The sequence below is a fragment of the Phaseolus vulgaris genome, chromosome 11 (genome assembly GCF_051622355.1).
Source record: "Phaseolus vulgaris cultivar YP4 chromosome 11, ASM5162235v1, whole genome shotgun sequence".
Taxonomy (NCBI): domain Eukaryota; kingdom Viridiplantae; phylum Streptophyta; class Magnoliopsida; order Fabales; family Fabaceae; genus Phaseolus; species Phaseolus vulgaris.
Genome location: NC_143508.1, coordinates 771,709 through 791,765, shown reverse-complemented (window position 1 = coordinate 791,765; position 20,057 = coordinate 771,709). Strand labels below are relative to the sequence as shown.

General features: G+C 34.7%; 4 protein-coding genes across 5 annotated transcripts; 2 read left to right on the top strand and 2 right to left on the bottom strand.

The window, feature by feature from the left end:
- The first annotated feature begins 38 nt into the window (after positions 1 to 38).
- On the top strand, positions 39 to 1,289 carry LOC137825315 (putative disease resistance protein At3g14460). The gene has a single exon (XM_090297247.1). It carries the CDS (start codon positions 39 to 41, stop codon positions 1,287 to 1,289), a length of 1,251 nt encoding a protein of 416 aa, XP_090153373.1.
- Positions 1,290 to 3,098: 1,809 nt separating this feature from the next.
- CHX28 (cation/hydrogen exchanger 28) lies at positions 3,099 to 7,395 on the top strand. The gene is made up of 4 exons (XM_068630982.2): positions 3,099 to 3,257; positions 3,668 to 4,663; positions 5,534 to 6,133; positions 6,629 to 7,395. Exons 1-4 carry the CDS (start codon positions 3,099 to 3,101, stop codon positions 7,235 to 7,237), a joined length of 2,364 nt encoding a protein of 787 aa, XP_068487083.2. The 3' UTR covers positions 7,238 to 7,395.
- A 565-nt stretch (positions 7,396 to 7,960) lies between these two features.
- On the bottom strand, positions 7,961 to 10,239 carry NRPB11 (DNA-directed RNA polymerase, RBP11-like protein). The gene is made up of 5 exons (XM_068630978.2): positions 10,026 to 10,239; positions 9,862 to 9,951; positions 9,670 to 9,748; positions 8,829 to 8,924; positions 7,961 to 8,262 (listed from the first exon to the last, which is right to left on the bottom strand). The coding sequence occupies exons 1-5, from the start codon at positions 10,076 to 10,078 to the stop codon at positions 8,230 to 8,232; spliced, it is 351 nt and encodes a 116-aa protein (XP_068487079.1). The 5' UTR covers positions 10,079 to 10,239; the 3' UTR covers positions 7,961 to 8,229.
- A 1,329-nt stretch (positions 10,240 to 11,568) lies between these two features.
- On the bottom strand, positions 11,569 to 18,617 carry LOC137825294 (PHD finger family protein). 2 transcript variants are annotated; one of them, XM_068630972.2, is made up of 13 exons: positions 18,329 to 18,617; positions 17,821 to 18,148; positions 17,365 to 17,542; positions 17,232 to 17,281; positions 16,160 to 16,252; positions 15,992 to 16,080; positions 15,387 to 15,465; positions 14,840 to 14,922; positions 14,254 to 14,332; positions 13,405 to 14,128; positions 13,008 to 13,094; positions 12,320 to 12,899; positions 11,569 to 12,182 (listed from the first exon to the last, which is right to left on the bottom strand). In XM_068630972.2, exons 1-13 carry the CDS (start codon positions 18,358 to 18,360, stop codon positions 12,041 to 12,043), a joined length of 2,544 nt encoding a protein of 847 aa, XP_068487073.2. In that variant the 5' UTR covers positions 18,361 to 18,617; the 3' UTR covers positions 11,569 to 12,040. The 2 variants fall into 2 exon arrangements, with proteins under 2 accessions (XP_068487073.2, XP_068487076.2); XM_068630975.2 differs by having other exon boundaries at positions 17,365 to 17,539.
- Between the last annotated feature and the right edge of the window lie 1,440 nt (positions 18,618 to 20,057).

Below are 20,057 nucleotides of genomic sequence, written 5' to 3'. Positions count from 1 at the left end.
ACCGTGCCTAGTAACACCACTTGCATCCGGTCACCACCATGCCTAGTAACTGCGAAGGGTTAACAAATCACCGTTATTTCGTGAGAAACGTGGCTGCTGCAGTGTTGCTTAAAAGCGTGTCAGTGCCATTTGATTCTCTCTGTTCACATCCTTCTTCAGATCCATTTTCAGAATCTATGCCTATGTCCCAAGCTCAGATAAATGAAATCTATCGCAACAATCAGAAAATGGAAAAGATTGGTATTTGTTATAAAATATCACAAAGGACAGATTGTCAGTGGTTGAGCTTATGCACAAAACCCATTTATTCCCTTAGAATCAATAATTTGGGTTTGAAGTCCTTTCCCAGTGAGTTACTACACAAGGTCTCAAAAATTTCAAAATTGTGTATTTCTGATTGTTATTCTCTCAAATCTTTCACTAGTAATAATCGCTACCCAAACTGCTTAGAATACCTTAGTATTGTTAATTGTAACTCTTTCGTGTTTCCTCCTCCACAGAAACTTACAGTCCTACGTCACTTAATCATAAACAAGTGTACTCCTCTCACCACCCTCCCTATGGACTTGTTTCCTAACCTTGTAATGCTCCGTCTCAGTAACTGTTCCAATCTGATTTCTCTTTCGGTTTCAGTGCCTGAAGCGTCTCCCATATGTCTTCCTGCTATCAAGTCGTTGGAAATTGAGGAGTGCCCTAATCTAAAATCAGTTCTCCACAAAGGATTAACCATTCCGAATCTTCAATCACTGATTCTTAAAAGTTGCAGCAATCTCACTGAAGTGCCAAACTCTTACCCACGTCTTTATTCCTTGGGATTACTAAGATGTCCAAAACTTGACCTTTTCTCATATGTCAATTTGCCTTCCAAACTTCATGTAATTGAAATTGATCCATGTGAAACGTGTATTCCCCAGGAGTTGGAATTGTACTCTCTGTATATGGAAGGTGGATGCACAGGTCTAGAGATACTTCCACTGCCCACTAAAATTGAGTTTCTGGCTGCAAAATTCATGTTATGTTCGAGTCTGGAGAATGAGCTTAAGCACCTCACTGCAACACTTACAACAATTCAAATTTACTCATGTCCCGAACTTCACTCCTTGGGCGATGACCTTAGCCAACTCGAGAAACTTGAAACAATTAGGATTCATTCATGTCCTAAACTCCACTCCTTGCCGCATCTACCTTCTTCCTTAACTTTTCTTCGCATTGAGGCATGTCCCATACTGGCAAAAAAACTCTTGGAAGAAAAACGCAAATCTTCGCTCAAGATAGATATATATACTTAACCACACTGAAATGATATCATTTGGTAGGTAAACTTGAAATAGATATTGTCATATTTACCTTATTTCTGTCATTATACTATGAAAAAGGATACAATGACAACCTTGTTCTAGTATACAACTCTCTTTCTTTACCTAAAATTTTAACTTTTGTATTAAATGACAAAAATATTCTTTTTTTATATCATAAATAAAGAGTTGTATAGTGGAGTAAGTTGTCCATATATCATTGCTCTTATACTATTGTCTTTCACTTTTTATATAATCCACGTACTTCTATATAATAAAATGTTCTGTCTTTTTTATCTATAGATATTTCTTTATAACTCGTTAAGTTCGTTGAAATTTTTTGGTGTAATGTTAAATTTGTGAAATAATAAATATGAACACGATTAAAATTATAACTTTTAGTATCAAAATTGTATTGAAAAAGAAAATCAATTATATAAACAGTCAACATGTAAAAAAAAAAATGATACGGTTTAGTTTGGATTAGGAAGTGAATTTCAAGAAGATATGTAACACATTGATGTTATTTATGTTTTGTTTAGATTAGGATGTTATTTATGTTTTGTTTAGATTAGGAAGTTAATTTATGTTATTGATGTTTTGTTTAGATTAAGATGTTATTGATGTTTTGTTTAGATTAGGAAGTGAATTTAAAAGGGTAAAAAAATATTAATTAAGTGATTTTAGTTGTTTATAAAATATTGTTTCTGCTTAAAAAATATAAATTGTTCAAATATGAAAAAATTTCAAAAAATATATTTATTTCAATTTTTAATTACATAATTGTAAAAGATATATGTGGAAATTAAAAAATACAATAAATTTTAATTTTGTACTCACGTGGACTACTTTTGAAGAAAAAATCCATAATTATATTATATGTAGGTAATATGTATTCACATGTAGACTCTACTATATTATAGGAATGGGGGCATTTAAACATATAGAAATAATTAGGGATGAAAGTTGTCGTAAATAAATTAAGCTAAGATAAATTTTACTATTTTACTCCGCAACAATTAACCTCAGATAAATTTCACCATTTTACTCAACAAGAGGACCAACTTAATTGTAATAGATTGTCGTATCTACATAAATTATTTGCTAACTTAAAATACTATTAATATTTTTTATAACTATAAATAAGATTAATTATTGAAAAACTAATTGGCAACAAAGTGTGTAGAACAAGAGGTTTAAATTATGAAGAGAAAGCATAAAAGTTACACAATTTGTGAAGAAGAAAAATCACATAAATTTATAATTAATTCATCTATATTTCTAACATTTACTTTTCTTCAAATTTGTAATATTCTGAAAAAAAAAGTGTTAATACAAAAATTATGTTGCCTTTAATCTAACAAGATCTAAAAGGTTTAATTAATAATTCGAAGAAAAAATCCATAATTATAATATATGTATTCACTCTACTATATTATAGGAACATGAAGAAATAATTAGTGATGAAAATTTAGCAAAAGATTTGTGATTTATCCATGATTTTCGGTTTATGAACAACACCATATTGCAGTGTCTACATATGTCTGATACTGGGAAGAGAGTTCCTGCATTGTCTCCTGAAAACGAGCCATGAATCACGACCACTCGCTTCTACCAAAAAAAAACATTGGGAAAAAATTGGCGACAAATGATGAAAATGAACAAAAGAAGAATGAGAAGGAAAAATCGCGTGCTCCAACATGAGAAAGAACCTGCTACGTAACGGTAAGCAAAAGAAAAGGAAAAAGATAATAAGAAGAACATAATAATAATAATAATAATTAAGATAAGCTTGGATCAACTATGGCAATAGCGATAACCCAATGCTCAGAAAAGCTAGGGTACCTCATTCTTCAGTTAGGCAAAAATTTCCTGGTGTATATGGCCATGGTGATTGCATGCAACGGTTTACATTTCCTTCTAAAGCCCTATTCACAACCTCGTATTACTTCCGACGTAGTTGTAAGATAGCTTCTTGTGCTTCCTCACAACCACATCTAATATATTGATACCCTGCTCCACTATACAACCTCTAATTGATCATATAAACAAAAGGTATTTTTGTCGTTTCTTACAAAAAGGGTTGTATACTGGATTAAGGTCGTCACAACAACATCGACACCCTGCTCCACTATACAACCTTTAATTGATGATATATTTTTGTCGTTTCTTACAAAAAGGGTTGTATACTGGAACAAGGTTGTCACAACAACATCTAATATATTGACACCCTGTTCCACTATACAACCTCTAATTGATGATATTTTTGTCGATTCTTATAAAAGGTTGTATACTGGAACAGGTTGTCAATGTATCGTTTTTCGTAGAAAAAACGAAAAGTTGTTTCTGATACTGTTTGTGATGAATTGCAGGTAGGGATAGTGATGGGGAACATTCCATTTTTACGAAAACTGTACGAAGAATTCAACAAGACATTTGGATTCATCATTGATTTTGGGATGATGTGTTACATGTTTGCTTTGGGTATAGAGTTGGATCCTTACACGCTCTTCAAAAGGCCCAACAAGGAGGCCCAAGTTGCTTATTGGGCCATTTTCAGCACCATGGCGATATCTCTTTCACTCACTCCGTTTCTACGTTTCTTCACGCACTACAACGGATTGGCGTTTGCTATGTCCCTCTCTGCGCTTCTCTCAAGTTCGGCTTCTCCGGTTCTGACCCGCGTGATAACGAGCCTGAAGATAGGGAAATCGGACATCGGAAAGCTTGTGATCGCTGCGGGAATGCACTCCGATTTGATCTGCTTGGTGATTCTCTCGCTCTGCTACATTTTCATGCCGAACGATATATACTGCATCGCGCACCAGAGTTTGAGGACGGTGAAGAGCACCATAATGATGTGCGTTGCGGTGGTGGTGCAGACGGTGTTCACGGCGGCGGTGTCGCCGATTTTCATGGAATGGGTGAACAACGAGAATCCTGAAGGGAAACCCATGAAAGGTTCTCATCTGGTGCTGTCAGTTGCATTCATGGCGATGATTTGTTTCCCATCAACGATGTACGACTATAGTCCGGTTCTGAGTGCGTTCATGACAGGGATTTGTCTTCCGAGAGAGGGAAGAGTTTCGAAATGGATTATCAGCAAAATCAACTACCTCTTGACGACGATCTTCTTCCCGATCTTCTTCTTGTGGGTGGGGTATTGTGCTGATATCACGAGGCTGAAACCTCTAGACCCTGTAACTTGGATAAGGCTTTGTGTGCCGGTTTTCATAGTGGTGTCAGGGAAAGTTATTGGGACGCTTATTTCTGGGGCTATGCTTGACTTTCACTGGCAGGAGTCTGTTTTGATCGGATTGCTACTCGTCACCAAGGGCCATTTTCAAATCTACATGGCAATGAAAGCGGCAAGTATTTTCCTCATTGCCTATTACTTGCATATTGCATTGCATGATCCATGCATGCCCCTTTATAGGATAACAATGATATAATGACACTATATATAAAAAAGAGTATTGAAATTTTAAGAAAAAAACAGAAGGTTGTTAATGTATAATTTTTCTTTTGTGATATATTGACAACTTGTAGTCTTATATTTTTCGGTGTGAAATGACGATAATACCATTTCTTCATATCATGAATTATAGGTTGTATACAAGGTTGTCAATGTATCATTTTTCTTTCGTGATATATTGACAACTTATACTCTCTTTCTTTTGTGTGAAATGACGAGAATATCATTTCTTCATATTATGAATTATAGGTTGTATACAAGGTTGTCAATGTATCATTTTTCTTTCGTGATATGTTGACAACTTGTAGTCTCATTCTTTTGTGTGAAATGACGAGAATACCATTTCTTTATATCATGAATTATAGGTTGTATACAAAGTTGTCAATGTATCATTTTTCTTTCGTGATATATTGACAACTTGTACTAGTCTAGAGTGCCATTCTTTTGTGTGTGAAATGACGAGAATACCATAGGTTATATAAAAGGTTGTCAATGTATTATTATTGGTTAGGAAAAGGCGTTTTTTTTTTCTCTTTTGATTGACAAAAAATAAAATGACAACCTAAACCATTCAACAAAGCTATGCATGACACTGGTTAAGATATCAAAAGTGAAACGTTTTTAACTGAAAAGTATGACAATGCAACTCCATCTGCATCCTTGATTTACAATGCAACTCCATTTTTTTCATAATTTTAACAGAAATCATGTTTAGCAATGAAGATCATCTCGTGACTTGATTATGATTCTCCTGTATTACCAGCTGAACTGTAACCACACCGATTCTTCCTCCACGGGCATTACGTCGGTGGTAACACTATTTTTCACAGTGGTGCATGCCCCAATAGTTGTGGGACATATCATCAAACGTGCCAGAAAAAGGGCACCTACTCACACCAACGCCCTCCAATTGCTGCAGCCATCAAGTGAGCTCAGAATATTCTTGTGCCTTCACGGGCTCGAGAATGTTCCTGCTTCCATCAACTTCATGGAGATCTCAAGAGGGATATCAGACCCTGGCATTCAGATATATGTGGCAGAAATTATTGAATTAACTGAACATATAGCAGCAACAATGGAGAGTGGTGAAGGAGTACAAACTAGTACTATAAAAGACAAAGCCGTGATAGAGATGAGAGAGCAAATAACCAACTCGTTTCAAGCCTATGTAGATAACGATGGCGATGGTATCACTCTCAAAAGAACAATGGCACTGTCAACAATCCATAACATGGCACAGAACATCTGTGTTTTAGCAGAGGACTTGATGATTGCCCTCATTATACTGCCATTCCACAGGACTCAGCGTCAGGATGGAAAATTGGATGCTGGAAATCCTGGCTTCAGATATGTGAACCGAAAGGTAAGGGTAAATGATACATAGATAACCTCAATCTTTTATACAATCATTACAATTTTCAATATTATTATTTTTACATAGAAAAATGATACATTAACGACCTTGTTGTTACAGTATACAACTCTATTTCTTTACCTAAAATTTCAATTTTTGTATAAAATGATAAAAATATAATTTTTTTATATCACCAAGTATAATGGGACAGGTTGTTAATATATCTGTTATTTTTCATAGAAAAATGATACATTGATAAAAATACTTTTTTTTTATATCATCAATTAGAGGTTGTATAGTGAAACAGATTATCAATATCTCATTGTTTTTTTTCATATCATTTAATTATAAATTTACTTTTTATTATATATATTTATTTCTAAACCATCACAAACAACTCCAAAAGTTTTCAAACTATCATCTGACTTGTGGGAAAATTAATACTTTTTTATATTAGCTCAGAGAGCTTGTAGTTTGTGCACTAATAGACATTTTGTTAAACAGTTATTGAAGAATTCTCCTTGCTCGGTGGGAATTCTAGTGAACAGAGGTTTTGGATCCCTTGAGAAAATATCAAGGGCTGAGGCATCAGTTAAAGTAGCAGCAATATTCATTGGAGGAAAAGATGATAGAGAGGCACTTTGTTATGCTGGTCGTGTGGCATGGCATCAGGGAGTGAAAGTGACAGTGATAAGATTCCTGGTAGATACCAGTGCAGAATCTACAAGACTTGCGGCTTATAGGGTAAGCCTCCCAGAGAAGGAGGAGGAAATGGGACTAGACGATGAATGTTTTGCACAGTTCTATGAACAGCATATAGTTGGAGGACGCATTGCGTATTTGGAGAAGCATCTTGCAAATGCATCAGAGACTTTCTCTACTCTTAAATCATTTGAAGGGGAATACTCACTGGTGATTGTAGGAAGAGAAGGTGGAGCAAACTCCATATTGACAAAGGGTATGAATGATTGGCAACAATGTCCAGAACTGGGACCAATAGGGGATGTTCTTTCAGGACCAGACTTCTCAAAGTCAGTGTCTGTGTTGATAATTCAACAGCACAAAATTAGAGGAGAAATAGATGGCCTTGATGAGGACTTCACTGTCATGTAGTAGATGTGATGTAAATGGATAGGTAGTGTAGGAACAGATAAAACTGTATAGGAGAAACAGAAAATTGGTAGAAACCACTGTGAAAATTGTATAGATAAATGTACAATTTGATAGATTTAATCAGAATGTTACAATCAATAAAAATTGCATTCAGAACATGGGTACTAAGCATTCCACAAATTATAGGTAAATCCAAGAACATACTTGCTTCTAAAAATATGAATTCTTTAATAGACTTTACAACAAGAGGAAGACAACAAAAGAATATCTCAGAAAATAATTGCATACCAAGTCCGTTATGTATAAACATCATACAGAAATTTACTAATGATTTCTCACATAACTATCTATCTCCAACTCATTCCATCAAAGTGGTAAAGAAAATCAAAATTCCCAATTCAGTCACAACCGAAAACTCCATCGCTATTTCTGTCACAGGTTAATGAGTCAATTTGCTTTTCATTCGGTAGACAATTCGGAAGCAACAGCTGAAATTTGGTGTAGCAAGCAAGCATTTTTTACACGAAGTGAGGCATTGCCAAACAGCTTGATGGTGCAGCAGGAGTGTATTTTTTATTTGAGGTCATTTTGTGTGAAAATTTTCTTTATCATTTACATATTATATATATATATATATATATATATATATATATATATATGTGAGATTAATCATCACTATATAATCTTTACCAAAATAATCCAACCAATATAAGTGATCAATCGTCACGGAAAGTCCTCAGCAGAATATATTTGGCACAGTAAATAATTCCACACCAAGTCCATTGTATATATCATTCATACAGCTATTTACTACCAATTTTTGACATAACTAGCATAAAGTAACTGTTTACAAATATTAAAATTTCTTCGACAGAACCATATTTAACAAATCTCCCAAAATGCTCAAAAACAACCCATTAAAATTCCATTTAGCATTAGTGATTCACTATTTTAAAAATATCTGTCAGGGCATGTAACGTGACACCCTCCGATCAATAGTCCCTTGAAAACTTCAACATCTCTGCCTGCAATAAATTTGTTGAATATGTTACTACCGGCCCAAGAAAAAAGAAAATAAGAATACTGAATACAATCCATTTATACTACATACAATCATTTTTAAGAAGTACTGTTGTTGCTTACTAAAACTATATCCAATATTCCACGGTCTAGAATGATATAAATGATGTTTGAAGTAAGCTATTAGGTCACCCTATAAAAGCCATCAAGAGACATTGGTAATTATCTGACATTGAAGAGGTTTGCATTCCCAGAAATCTATGTCTGATTCCCACATGAGGCATAGATGTCCTTAATTAGATATACATATTTCTAAACCCTAAACCTAAGTCAGTCTCCAATTTATCGATAGGTCCAAAGTAAGCATCGGAGACACCAAAGAGACAGATGATCCAAGTTTAACTTCAAAAATCTACAAATACTTTCTAGGTTAGGTAAGAAAATTGAAGTGAGACCCATGTAAAACAAAGGTGTGGTCGCAATGGCTGATAGTCTGTTCAACAGTTAAAAGAGATCCTGAATAAAAGGTCATAGAATTTGGATATAATGCAGTAAGAAGAACAAAAATTACCTCAAAGGCATTCTTCAGATGATCAAGTTCCCTGTCTAGATCATTAATAGACTGGTTATATGCCTGCATTGGCGAAGACTGGCTAGTAGTATGTATCTGCAACAAAAACAACTCAATAACTATCATTTCACATAAAAAAATGGGAACTCCCCAGTTCCTGGAAATAACAAACTATAATACCTGCATATCAAAATACTAAAATACAGCAAGATGGAGGCAACCAAATGGATCTAACACTATGAACCAAAGCCATCTCCAAACAATAAACATGTTAGGTCGTAAACAATCTTTGTCCGACACTGCATACACACTCTGATTATTTTTAATTGCATGCTCATATTTTTTTCGCTTTTACCTTATATTAGATAAATTTTTATTTTTAACATTTTATCAAGTGTACAATAAGTCATGCTCATTTTAAAATATAAATTCTCTCCAGCAACCCCAATTTTCATTTTAGTTCTCTGTACCATAGCAATGCTGTGAATTAAGATCACTAACAAATTTCGTGTCTCCATGTTCCAAGCCATACCAGAGTTCCACCATATTCACACCCAGTGTCATATATCTTCCTCTTAGGTTTATACTACATCAGTTCAGTTTATTTACACGAGTTATCCATTCAAATTCTAACATAACACAACAACACAGTGCATCCTCATTTCCAACTAAACTAGAATTTGCGTCTTCTTATTCTTTGCCCTTACACTACATCTGGTCCAAATAGCTTATAACTGAAATCTAACTTGGCGAAACTTTCCAAAAGAAATAAAAAAAAAAATACTCCATGAAGAAAGAAAAAATTGAAGCTAAACGATGAGAAGAGAATTCGTTATCTCACCCTGATAATAATTTTGTACTGAAGAGGATGGGGAAGCTTGTACCCAGCAAATAACACGTTAGGGTCTCGGTGGAGTTGCCTGAACATCAATTCATCGCCAACAACAACAACAATAACAACAACAGCAAAGAAAAGTTAGGGTTTCGCGGTGATTGAATTGAAATGAGGAGTGAAGGGAAAGGTGTTTATTACATGCGGAGGATGTTGCCAATGGTGTGTTCCTCTCGCTCGATGGTGAAGGACGCGGCATTGATGATCTTGGTGTCCCTCTCGTAAGAGACCCTATGAAGAAAATTGAGTGAAGAAATGAGAATCAGAAAGTGTGAATGAAGGGAAGGAAGAGAATGATTAGTTACTTTTTGGTGCCTTCTGGTACGACGAAACGTTCATAACGATCTGGGGCATTCATAGCTTCAGTTCTTCTTCTCTCTGTATGTTATGTCTCTTCTTCTTCTCTCCTCCTTCTACCACTCTTCAAATCAAATACCATCACTTCAAACGGGCCAGGCCCACCTCTACCATAAACATTAACCCAAAACTTCTCACTCCATTATTACGGGTATTTCTTCCTGCAGCCCCACATTTTTCTTCCTGCATCCGAACATTTCCTACATTTTTTTATGTTTTCAGAATAAGGATTCTGTAAGTAAAGTGTATTTTTAGAATAGGAAAACTGGAAGGGGAAAAAATATTTCAGAATATCCTTTTCATAACAAATTTTTTAATTTCCAGAATAAATTAATGTTTTAGAAAATATGTTCTGGAGATATTCCAAAAAAAAATTTTGGAAGTTATTTTTAAAAGGGTAAAACGATATTTTCCGAAAATAATGGGGTGCAAAGAGAAGCACCCCATTGTTATTCTAACCAAGGATTAATATTATTTATGTTGATACAAATATGCCCACACAACAGTGGGTGAATTTTGTTTTCATTGTAAATAAAAACTCCATTATATAATTGACTTTGGATATTTATAATTGAGTTTCTATTTATATAACATATACTTAATAATTTGGATATTTAAATTGAGTTCCTTTTTTACTTATGCTTTCCAATTGAATTTTTACTGTTTAATTTTTTTTAACTGGGTATGAAATTATTATCTTTCTCACCATATTGCTTATGTCTCCATGGATTAAGAAATTACAATTAATATAAAATAACAAGTAATTTTTATTGTTTTTATTGACAACGTATTCAGGTCTGTGATTTCTATATCATCATTAACCATAACCAGTGGATTTTTACCTACATGTTAAATGGAATGATAGTTATTTACCATTTTACATTAATATCAATATAAAAAATAAAATAGTTTTCATTAGATATTAAAAATAAGTATAAAAAACTAATTAAAGGATTGACTTCACACAAAAAGAACATGAGAAAGAGTGAAATTTAATGTTTACACATTATTAATTTACAAATTTGTATACTGTCCATCAATCAGAAATTGTCCAATTCTAATCATTAAAACAATTGCAATCTACAATATTCATTTCCATCTAAATTTTCGTTTTAATTTAGCATAAAAAATACTCTTACATGTGATGGGAAAAAATTGAAACTTAACGCTACAAAATTGTAACTTCCTAGTAGTTATAATTTCCTTCACTACTTTATGCAAACGAGTAATAGTAATATTAAAAATGACAAAAACATATCTAATTTGTCAGGTTAGGGCAGCAGAAATATAAGCTGTACATTTCAACAAGGTTTTAACATAATAGCAGTGACACGCCACTTTGACAGTTAGTACAAAAGCACAAGACATTCAACACTATCCTAAATTTTCAGAATCGTCTTCACCTGTGCTTGATTATCGAGTTTTGTTCCTACCCAAGCACCTGTTTCTATTTGTTTTGAAGGAGAATCTTAGTGGATGCATGTGCAAATATGAAGGGCGAAAAGGTAGAAGTAAACTACCATCTACTTTAACAACATGACAACAGTTTCATCTTTCAAGACAAATATCTCAATTCATGAAGCCTTGAACTCACAAAAACAACTAGCAACACTAATCATACAGCTAACAGCTTCGCCTTTACTTATCTATTCTACAGAAATGATGACCTATACACCATAGGTAGAATCTACTTTGAAATCAGATACATGTAGAAAAAGCAACAAAAATCTAACTCGCAATCGAGAGAACCTAAAGCCCAGAAAGAGGACTGATGTAAATGGTTAATTCTTTCAAGAAAACCTAAGTTTGCTCCAATCGAGAATGCTTCACCCAAAAATCAGCGGCAATGTGAGCAGCGACGAATATAAATTCAGTAAGAGGCCTCAAAGATGAAAAATCTTCAAAGTCAATTAAGAAAAGTCTCCACAATAAATGATTACTAAGGGTGGTGGACAAGAGTACTTCATGTCTTTGATCTCTTCTGCTTTTGTGGAACAAAACGGACCCCCTGTTTCCTGAGATCCAAGGTCTTCACTTTCCCATCGTCTAATGCAACATATAACTTTGAAGTGCCTTCAACTACGTCAATAACCACTCCCTTGTGCCTGAACAAAACTAAGAAGGTAAGCATAAACTGAAATATATTGCTAAGGGGGGGAAATACATAATATAAAAAAACTAATGTGTACGATGCATCATCCCACTTGTTTGCTATACAAAAAGGCATATAGAAGGCACTAACCAAGAATTGTCAGATGTCTGATGAACTTCAACTCTCTTTCCAATTGCATCATTTCCCAATTTCATCAAAATCCAGTTTGCATCCATGATCTCATCCATTGCACTGTCTTGATGTGATTGACTTACTCCTTCAGACTCAGTAAATGATGTTTTAAAAGGTGAAGGTCTCTTCCTTTTTGACCTCTGGCCCTTGATTGTTGTCTTCTCCTCCTCCCTATGAGGAGAATTTTGAGTTTCGATGCTGGGTTTCTTGAATTTAAATCGAAGTAAAGGTTTAGAATCTTTTGGCAAAGAATACGAGGGTGTCCGATTATTATTGTCATCTATCTCCTCATTTGCATCAGAGCTACCTTCTGATTGCTTCCCCAAATATGTCTTTTCACCTCTTGATGTGGCTTTCATTCCAACCTGACCAATCATTCCATCAATACTAGGTTTTATACGCCCATCAGACATATTGCCTTTACGGGCAGTCAGGTTGAATTCAGAAACATCTGGCTTAACTTTTCCCAGCTTAATCAAATTTCCTTCTCTTCCTGAAACCTTGAAAATTTTTGATTGTCCAGAATCAACTCTATTTCCTGAAGATCACATGAACATCGGGCAATTTTGTATTCAAGAGAACCCACGTCAACATAAGATAAATTAATGGAAGGCAATAAACAAAGTTTGTGGTGTGGGGGGAATACCTTTACCATCAATATGTCTAGCTGTGTCATCTTGTCTCTCTAACGCAATTTTTTCTCCCTTCTTGGATTGGCTTATATCTTCATTTCCTGAAAAAAAATATCAATGGAAAAATCACACAAAAATGAAAGAGGAAAGAAACAGCACAAAAGAGAGCAATCAAACCATTCAGGTGCACATGCATATATACACAAAAAAACAGATAGAAATCAAACAGTTACTGTATTGTCGTTACACATTAGCAATTATTTGACAGGAAGATTAAAAGTTTTCTCCCCGATAATGTCTAAATGGGTCAATGATTTGACTTTGAGAAAGAATTGACTGAAAATAAGCCATGTACCACTTTTACAAAATTAAACACGCAATTACTATTTCTCAAGTCATAAAAATGTATACCATTAACAGTCACCAGATCTTGATCTTTTTGGCAGCTTGACGTATCAGACCGTGGGGAACTGGCCACATTAATTTTACGTGCTCCCAAATTTATAACCAACTTCTTCCCCTTCACATTCTGAGTTTTAACACTCTGTTTTCCACTTTCCTCCTCACTATCCAGAATATGTGCCTTGTTGCTTTTAATTCGAACAACTCTAGGTTTCTTCTCTTCATCACTGACCATCACCTCATCAACAAACTTATGCTTCAAAACTCCCGGTTGAATAATAGGGCAAGATGCTTCAGTTTGACTCAAGCTTCCAGTAGCAGGTGATGAGTAAACATCTAGACCATCATTTCTCTGGGATTGTATATCATCATTTTTATCATCGTCTAAGCTATGCAAAGATTTAACATCACTGTGTCCTTCAAAACTATTGTGTGTGTCAATTTTATTAGTCATAAATGACTCAGAGTCTTTTTTCTTAGAAGTTTTTTTGCTTGAAGATTTCTTCTTTGGTGAGTCATTGGCCAGATTCTTCAGGGAGAACTTAAAGGAACGGGTATATTCACTCTTTAATTTCAAAGGCCCACTATCCTCATCATCTGAAAATGGTGAAATGGAAAATATCTCGTCTTGAGTAGGCAAACCAGCTGCAGCCCTCAAGCTAGCAATCAAATCTCTCTCGGCAACATTCCTTCTCCTCCAAATCTCTTGTGCAGCATCTTCAGGATTCTTGACCTGAAGCATACAGATCCATACAAGGGGGATAAAGAGAGTAAAATATCAAGGTTTACTTATCTCTCAGTTTTACCATGGGGGACCAAAAAAGAAGTAATTATATATCGAAGGCATATAGCACATACCTGATAACATTCCCCACGACATGTGGGACATTTATACTGCAAATTCCCATCCACTTGAAAATGGTGATATTTTTCATCACTGCAAAACATTTATTCCAAAACAAGAGTCTACTAATGTCATTGTCAAAAACAGGCATAGTCCAATGAAGTCGTGAATTATAGAGTAGGCCGTGACAAATCAACAAGAACACCACTCAAACAAAAATATTGATAAAAAACTAGAAACAGAAATATTCATAGAAACTAATCTGTAAAAGTGTAACAAAGTATGTAACTCATAGATAGAGTGCAACTTACTTTAGTGAAGTGTTAATTTCAATTTAAGTGTGTATTGCACAACAAGTAAACCATACAATACCTTCCATTCCAGATATACAGTTGCATGATTAAAGCCCAAATACTAATCAACCAGGCATTATTACTACAGCAGGCATTAACTAAAATGTAATCAATGTCTACACTGCAGCATAATAAAACAGCAGAATGTTCCTCAACACGTATTCCAAAATTGCACATAAAAACAGTCCATATGATACATAAAAGATTAAAAGCATTCCAACTTCACAAATATGAGGGGTAAACTAACCTGATATTATCACACTGACAATGTACCCAGAGCTGGCAAGTATCACAACAAACCATAGGTGTTGATTCTGAATCTCTGTAAACCTACAAAATAAATCAAAAACATACAGTGAGCATTAAGAACTCCTGTTCGGCCCTCATTCTTTACTTTTTCAAAATATGACCTAGTAGTATTCAGGGTGGGTGAAAAAAGAGATAAGGGAGAGGCCAAGATGAAATTAACTTATATACAAGTACGGCGTAATATTAGAGATAGACAAGAGACCTTGTACAAACCTATATCACACTTCAAGACAATAATAAAAAACCCAACGTGCATGCACAGGTGAGTGCACAAGCTGTCTTTCAATTTGGTTCATGGTTCAAAATATCATAAATGAAATATGAAAGGCTGCAGATAAGTTCTGTGAAAAACTAATACACACACAAAGATAGAAAGAAATTTCTTCGAAGATTGTTCTAGGATCTTCCCCCAATGATGCAGGGTTGTATTCTATTCTGCAAACCATTCAAGAAAGGAATATTAGCAGAGATGCTAACATGCTAACCTTCAAGCAAACAGGACAGTAGTTCCCTTTTGTAAATAATCTTCCACATGCATCGCAGTTTGTGTATGCCATAAACCACCTATACATTTTTTAGGAAACAAAGAAAGAATGGTAAGTCCATCCTTGAATTAAAATATGAATCTGCAAGGAAAGGGAGGAATCAACTGCTATGGAGCCGTGTAAAACATAAAGACAAAGAAAACTTTAAACTACTTTTGAGTATCCTATTAGGCTTGCACATGTCTGACATTAAAAAAAGAAAATCCAGTCACATACTTCAAAAGTGAGGAAGATAAAGTGTTTAAATTCATGAGTTAAATATTAAACAAAGCACCACTTATCATTTCTGTAACTCTTAGAGAAAAAGGCAACTGCTGATGATATACAGTTAACATAAAATAAAGGAGGGTAATACTTGGAAGAAGAAAACGTCAATTTTTTCTTTTGTTTCAACCAGGAAGATGGACTTTGACTAAAAAACTAACTTATCTTTCATCTTACAAATTCATATAAGCATCAATAGAGTCATAACAGAAGGGTATATCACAATAAATCCGCAAAACAGTAAGCATCAAAGCAAAAGCTAAACTATTCAGAATTCATACCTCACACTTAGTCCATTTCCAGGGACATTTGATCCACAACTGTGACACCTTGCATGTTTTGTGCACAAATAGGGCCCATTACAAACACTCTGCATTATGTACAATAAAGAATAAAATACCATGTATAAAATCAATATTAAGTTTGCAATTAAGTGTTACAGACTCTACCTTATGAGGAGGTTGCAGACAGTAACAGTGGTAAGCACCATCGCACCTTTTGCAAAACATGAACTTACTAGGATCACCAGTCCTTCTGCAAGCCTGGATGAATGAAATTAAGCGTTAGACTACCAGAAATCCAATTAAATATTAGCTGGTATATATGGAACTTTTCTATGAAGACATTCAATTTTGATAGGAACTTAAGTATTATAGGTTGCCTAAGTCCCACAGCAAGTAGTACGGGATACTCAGGTGTGGTTGTACTTAAGCGTATGGTTCTTCCCCATTAATAGATAGCTTTTGAGGGTGGGTTTCCCTGGGCTTGGATACTTATCAAATTCATCAGTGTCAATGGAACATCAAGCGAAGCACATGAGAAGCCAGCTATTCTTAACACTTCACATGAAAATAATAGCTGAATTTCAGGGATATTTAGACGGTGTGGTGTAGAAGGGTTGTAACTTGTAACCCTCTGAAGACATTAAAATAAACCAGTATATACACAAAGCAGGTTATTATTAGGGTCACAGTGAACTGCTAAAATACATGCCTCAGTCGTATGACCACATAATGCCATAATCTCCAAACTTAACAATTTCAATATAAAACATATACACATAAAACTAAATGGCAGCAGACATCCCAAGGGCAATGATTGGACCTGGTATAAAATAAGACTTTGTTGTAATTAACAAAAAACAAAAGTTATACACATAGAAACCTTTCCATTCTATAGTGATAAAGAAAATGTCCTATTTCATTCAATTAAACACGCAAATCTTAGACTCCGCCAAATATTGCCAAAAAATAAATACCAATTTTAAAGTCAAGCTACAATAACAGAAGTATATGATATGCAAACCACATAATCAAGGAAATAACATGAACTACCACTGGTGTTAGAGCACTGCTGCTTCCATTCTAGGGAGGGCGATACAAACATACTTTGCAAAATAGATAGCTAGAGGAGAGTATGATCAATTACAAAGCCAGAAACCATTTTCACAACTAACATGACCCTTCCAACAAACAATACATGAAAAGTACAAGCCCATTAGCATCACACACCACTCCTTACCTCACAAATTCGGCAAAGAGGACAGGTCCATGAGCTCCAATGAAATAAATCTGCCAAAAAGGAACGCATAACGTGAGAATATACAGCAGTTAGACCACACCAACATACACATGAGCAAAATACAACTTCTCACCTCTATTTCGACCCCAACTTCTCAAGCAGTTCCTGTGGTACTTTTTACTACAACTTTTGCAGGACAGCATCTTCTGAGCTTTCTCACTTCCTTCATTTTCTCCGCACTTGCAAATTCGACAATAGCTCCTATTGGCTTGCCCCTGCTCCTCTCCGGTAACATTTCCTGGAGTATTCTGCTAAATCAAGCATCACATTATTAAGACCCAGCACACAAAAAAAACACCACAATTAAAATCACTTCTACACCTACACATACAGAAAAACAACAACAGTACTCAATGTTCAACACAACGCAGATGCCAAAACCACAATAATCCCTACAGTGACAATGATGCATTCAACATCAAAATTCAAACAGGCAGTGACCTAAAATCAGCATTTAACACGAAGCAACGAAATTAAATTCCATAAAACAGCAAACACTCCTAGTCAAAAAATTGAACAGAAGGCTCACCACAACGTCGCCAGACTCAAAGCGGCGAGCGTACTCCTCGGCGGCGATCATGGCGGCGGCGCCCTTGCGCTGCAGCGCGATGCGCTTGGCCTTCATGGAGGCGGACTCATCGAGCGCGTCGGCGTTGAGAGGAAGACCGTCCGGCGGCGGCGGAGGCGGCGGCAGAACCTTGGGGACAGAAACCTGAACGGTGACATCGTCCCTGCATGTGTCGGCGAGGAAGTCGCGGAGCGCGGCGACGTCGTGCGCGAAGCCATTGGCAGCGGAACCGTCGCCCGGTGCGTGAAGCGCCCGCGGAAACCCTAGCGCGCAGAAACAGATTCGGCGACTGCAGAAAACGCACAGCGCAACAGAAAGAAAACGAAACGGCAAGAGTGTGAAGCGAAAGTGTATATATATAATAGAGTCTGGTTATTGTAATCGAAAAGGAGGAGAAGAGAAGAGGGGAAAAAAATAAAGAAAGGAATGGAGAAAGATAGCTTAGCGTTAGCATAGCATAGAGCATTACCATGTAATTGGACAAGCTACGTGAAATGCCATTTTGTGTTGTGCTGTTGTAGATTTAGATTTCAATTTTCGTGTTTAGGGGATCGCTCCCCCTCCTAAAATTACTTCTCCTTTTTTTTATAAATAAATATATATTGGAGAATTGCAATTTTAAATGAAAATATAAAATAAATAAATAAAAAAAAGGGGTAGGATTTGAGAAGCGAGTGCTGTAACTAGGCGTCGCTGAGACGAGGAAGGAGGAATCGAAGGAGAGAGGAAATCAATTCAATTCGATTCAATTGCGATGCGCCGATCTGGGCCTCGGCTAAGCCTTTAAATAGTCTAGACCCAGGCCCATTATCCTTCCGATTTTTCCAACACGCTTTTTTGTTTGACTAATTTTTTAATACTTGATTTTTCCAACACAGTTTTTTTTGTCTAACACTTATGACATAAAAAATTTAAACTAAAAAATTTTTTTTAACTAAAATAAAAAAAACTTTTTTACTCTGACTTTTAAAGACCTTAATAGAGAGTAGCACATGTATGCACGTATTTCATATATAAAATATGCAATCCCATTTTATGCAATATAAAATATTCTATTTTAAAGGAAATCAAATATTTCAAGATGAAAATAGGTTAGTTAATTAACGTTATAGTAATTACAATAAATATATATTTGATAATTATAGTATGTAAAGTTTATATTATTGCTTTCAAGTTCAATAAATAAATATGTATAATTTGGGTCTTGTATTGAAATATTTTTGTTTGTTGTAATAATTTTTTAGTAAAGAAAATTAATTAGTTGATATTTTTATTTTATAAAATAAATTATATAATTTTTTTATTAAAGTTGTACAACATGGATAGTGATTCTTTCGGTTATAAACAGTTAAATTGTTTAAAGTTCATTTAATACTCTAACCGACAAGTTTAAAAAATAAGTAGAGATAAAACCATACATAGTGTCAGAACATTAATTACGAAAAAACGTATTAGTACAGTTCCAAAAGCACATAAGCTAACTTATTCCTATAAATAGGTTGATCAACGTCACAACCATCAATGACTGATTAAACGTATGTGCCTTTTGTAGATACTTCATCTATATTCGAGATCGGCATTGACAACCAGACAAAATATAAGACAATCAAAGTCGATAGGACAAATTCTTGATCTTGTGTAAAACACAAGAGTTATTCTTTATTAAATGATAATTAACTCCTTGTATAACTACTACGTAGTCAGTTAAGTGGACCAAAATAGAGGTTGCACGAATAATAGTCTCACTTGAGAGTCATGAGTCTTCAAACGACACTGATATTATCAGACACTCTAAACAGGTTGAAAAGAAAAACTTAAATCAAGTTTTATTAAAGTGAGAGTTGAAGTGTAGTCAAAACTTACTATAACCTAAAGATATACTACACTAGATACTAAGAGTAATATAGAAATAATGACAATTTAAGTTCATATTCTAAATATAGATTATTTAATAAATTTTACTAAATAATTTGTACTATTATGTTGAGGATGAAATTAATATCCAATACATTTTATTCATTTTAATTATCTCTTTCTTTGTCTTTCCTCATTCAAATCAAAGATCTTTATCAAAATAATATTAATTAATTGTAGAAAATATTAATCAATCGCAAATAATAATTTCAATACTTAATCTATAATAAAATTAGAGATATAATTCATTTATACACATGTGATTTGACTTCTTTAATAAACAA

Coding starts and splice junctions, on each gene's coding strand:
- LOC137825294 (XM_068630972.2), bottom strand. CDS start 18,360: ATGGCATTTCACGTAGCTTGTCCAATTACATG. Junction 17,543..17,820: donor TTGAGTCTGGCGACGTTGTG/GTGAGCCTTCTG, acceptor TGCTTGATTTAG/CAGAATACTCCAGGAAATGT. Junction 14,923..15,386: donor ACTGTCCTGTTTGCTTGAAG/GTTAGCATGTTA, acceptor TTTATTTTGTAG/GTTTACAGAGATTCAGAATC.
- LOC137825315 (XM_090297247.1), top strand. CDS start 39: ATGCCTAGTAACTGCGAAGGGTTAACAAATCACCGTTATTTCGTGAGA.
- NRPB11 (XM_068630978.2), bottom strand. CDS start 10,078: ATGAATGCCCCAGATCGTTATGAACGTTTCGTCGTACCAGAAGGCACC. Junction 9,749..9,861: donor ATTGGCAACATCCTCCGCAT/GTAATAAACACC, acceptor ATTGATGTTCAG/GCAACTCCACCGAGACCCTA. Junction 8,925..9,669: donor AGTACAAAATTATTATCAGG/GTGAGATAACGA, acceptor TTTTTGTTGCAG/ATACATACTACTAGCCAGTC.
- CHX28 (XM_068630982.2), top strand. CDS start 3,099: ATGGCAATAGCGATAACCCAATGCTCAGAAAAGCTAGGGTACCTCATT. Junction 4,664..5,533: donor TCTACATGGCAATGAAAGCG/GCAAGTATTTTC, acceptor CTGTATTACCAG/CTGAACTGTAACCACACCGA. Junction 6,134..6,628: donor TCAGATATGTGAACCGAAAG/GTAAGGGTAAAT, acceptor TTTGTTAAACAG/TTATTGAAGAATTCTCCTTG.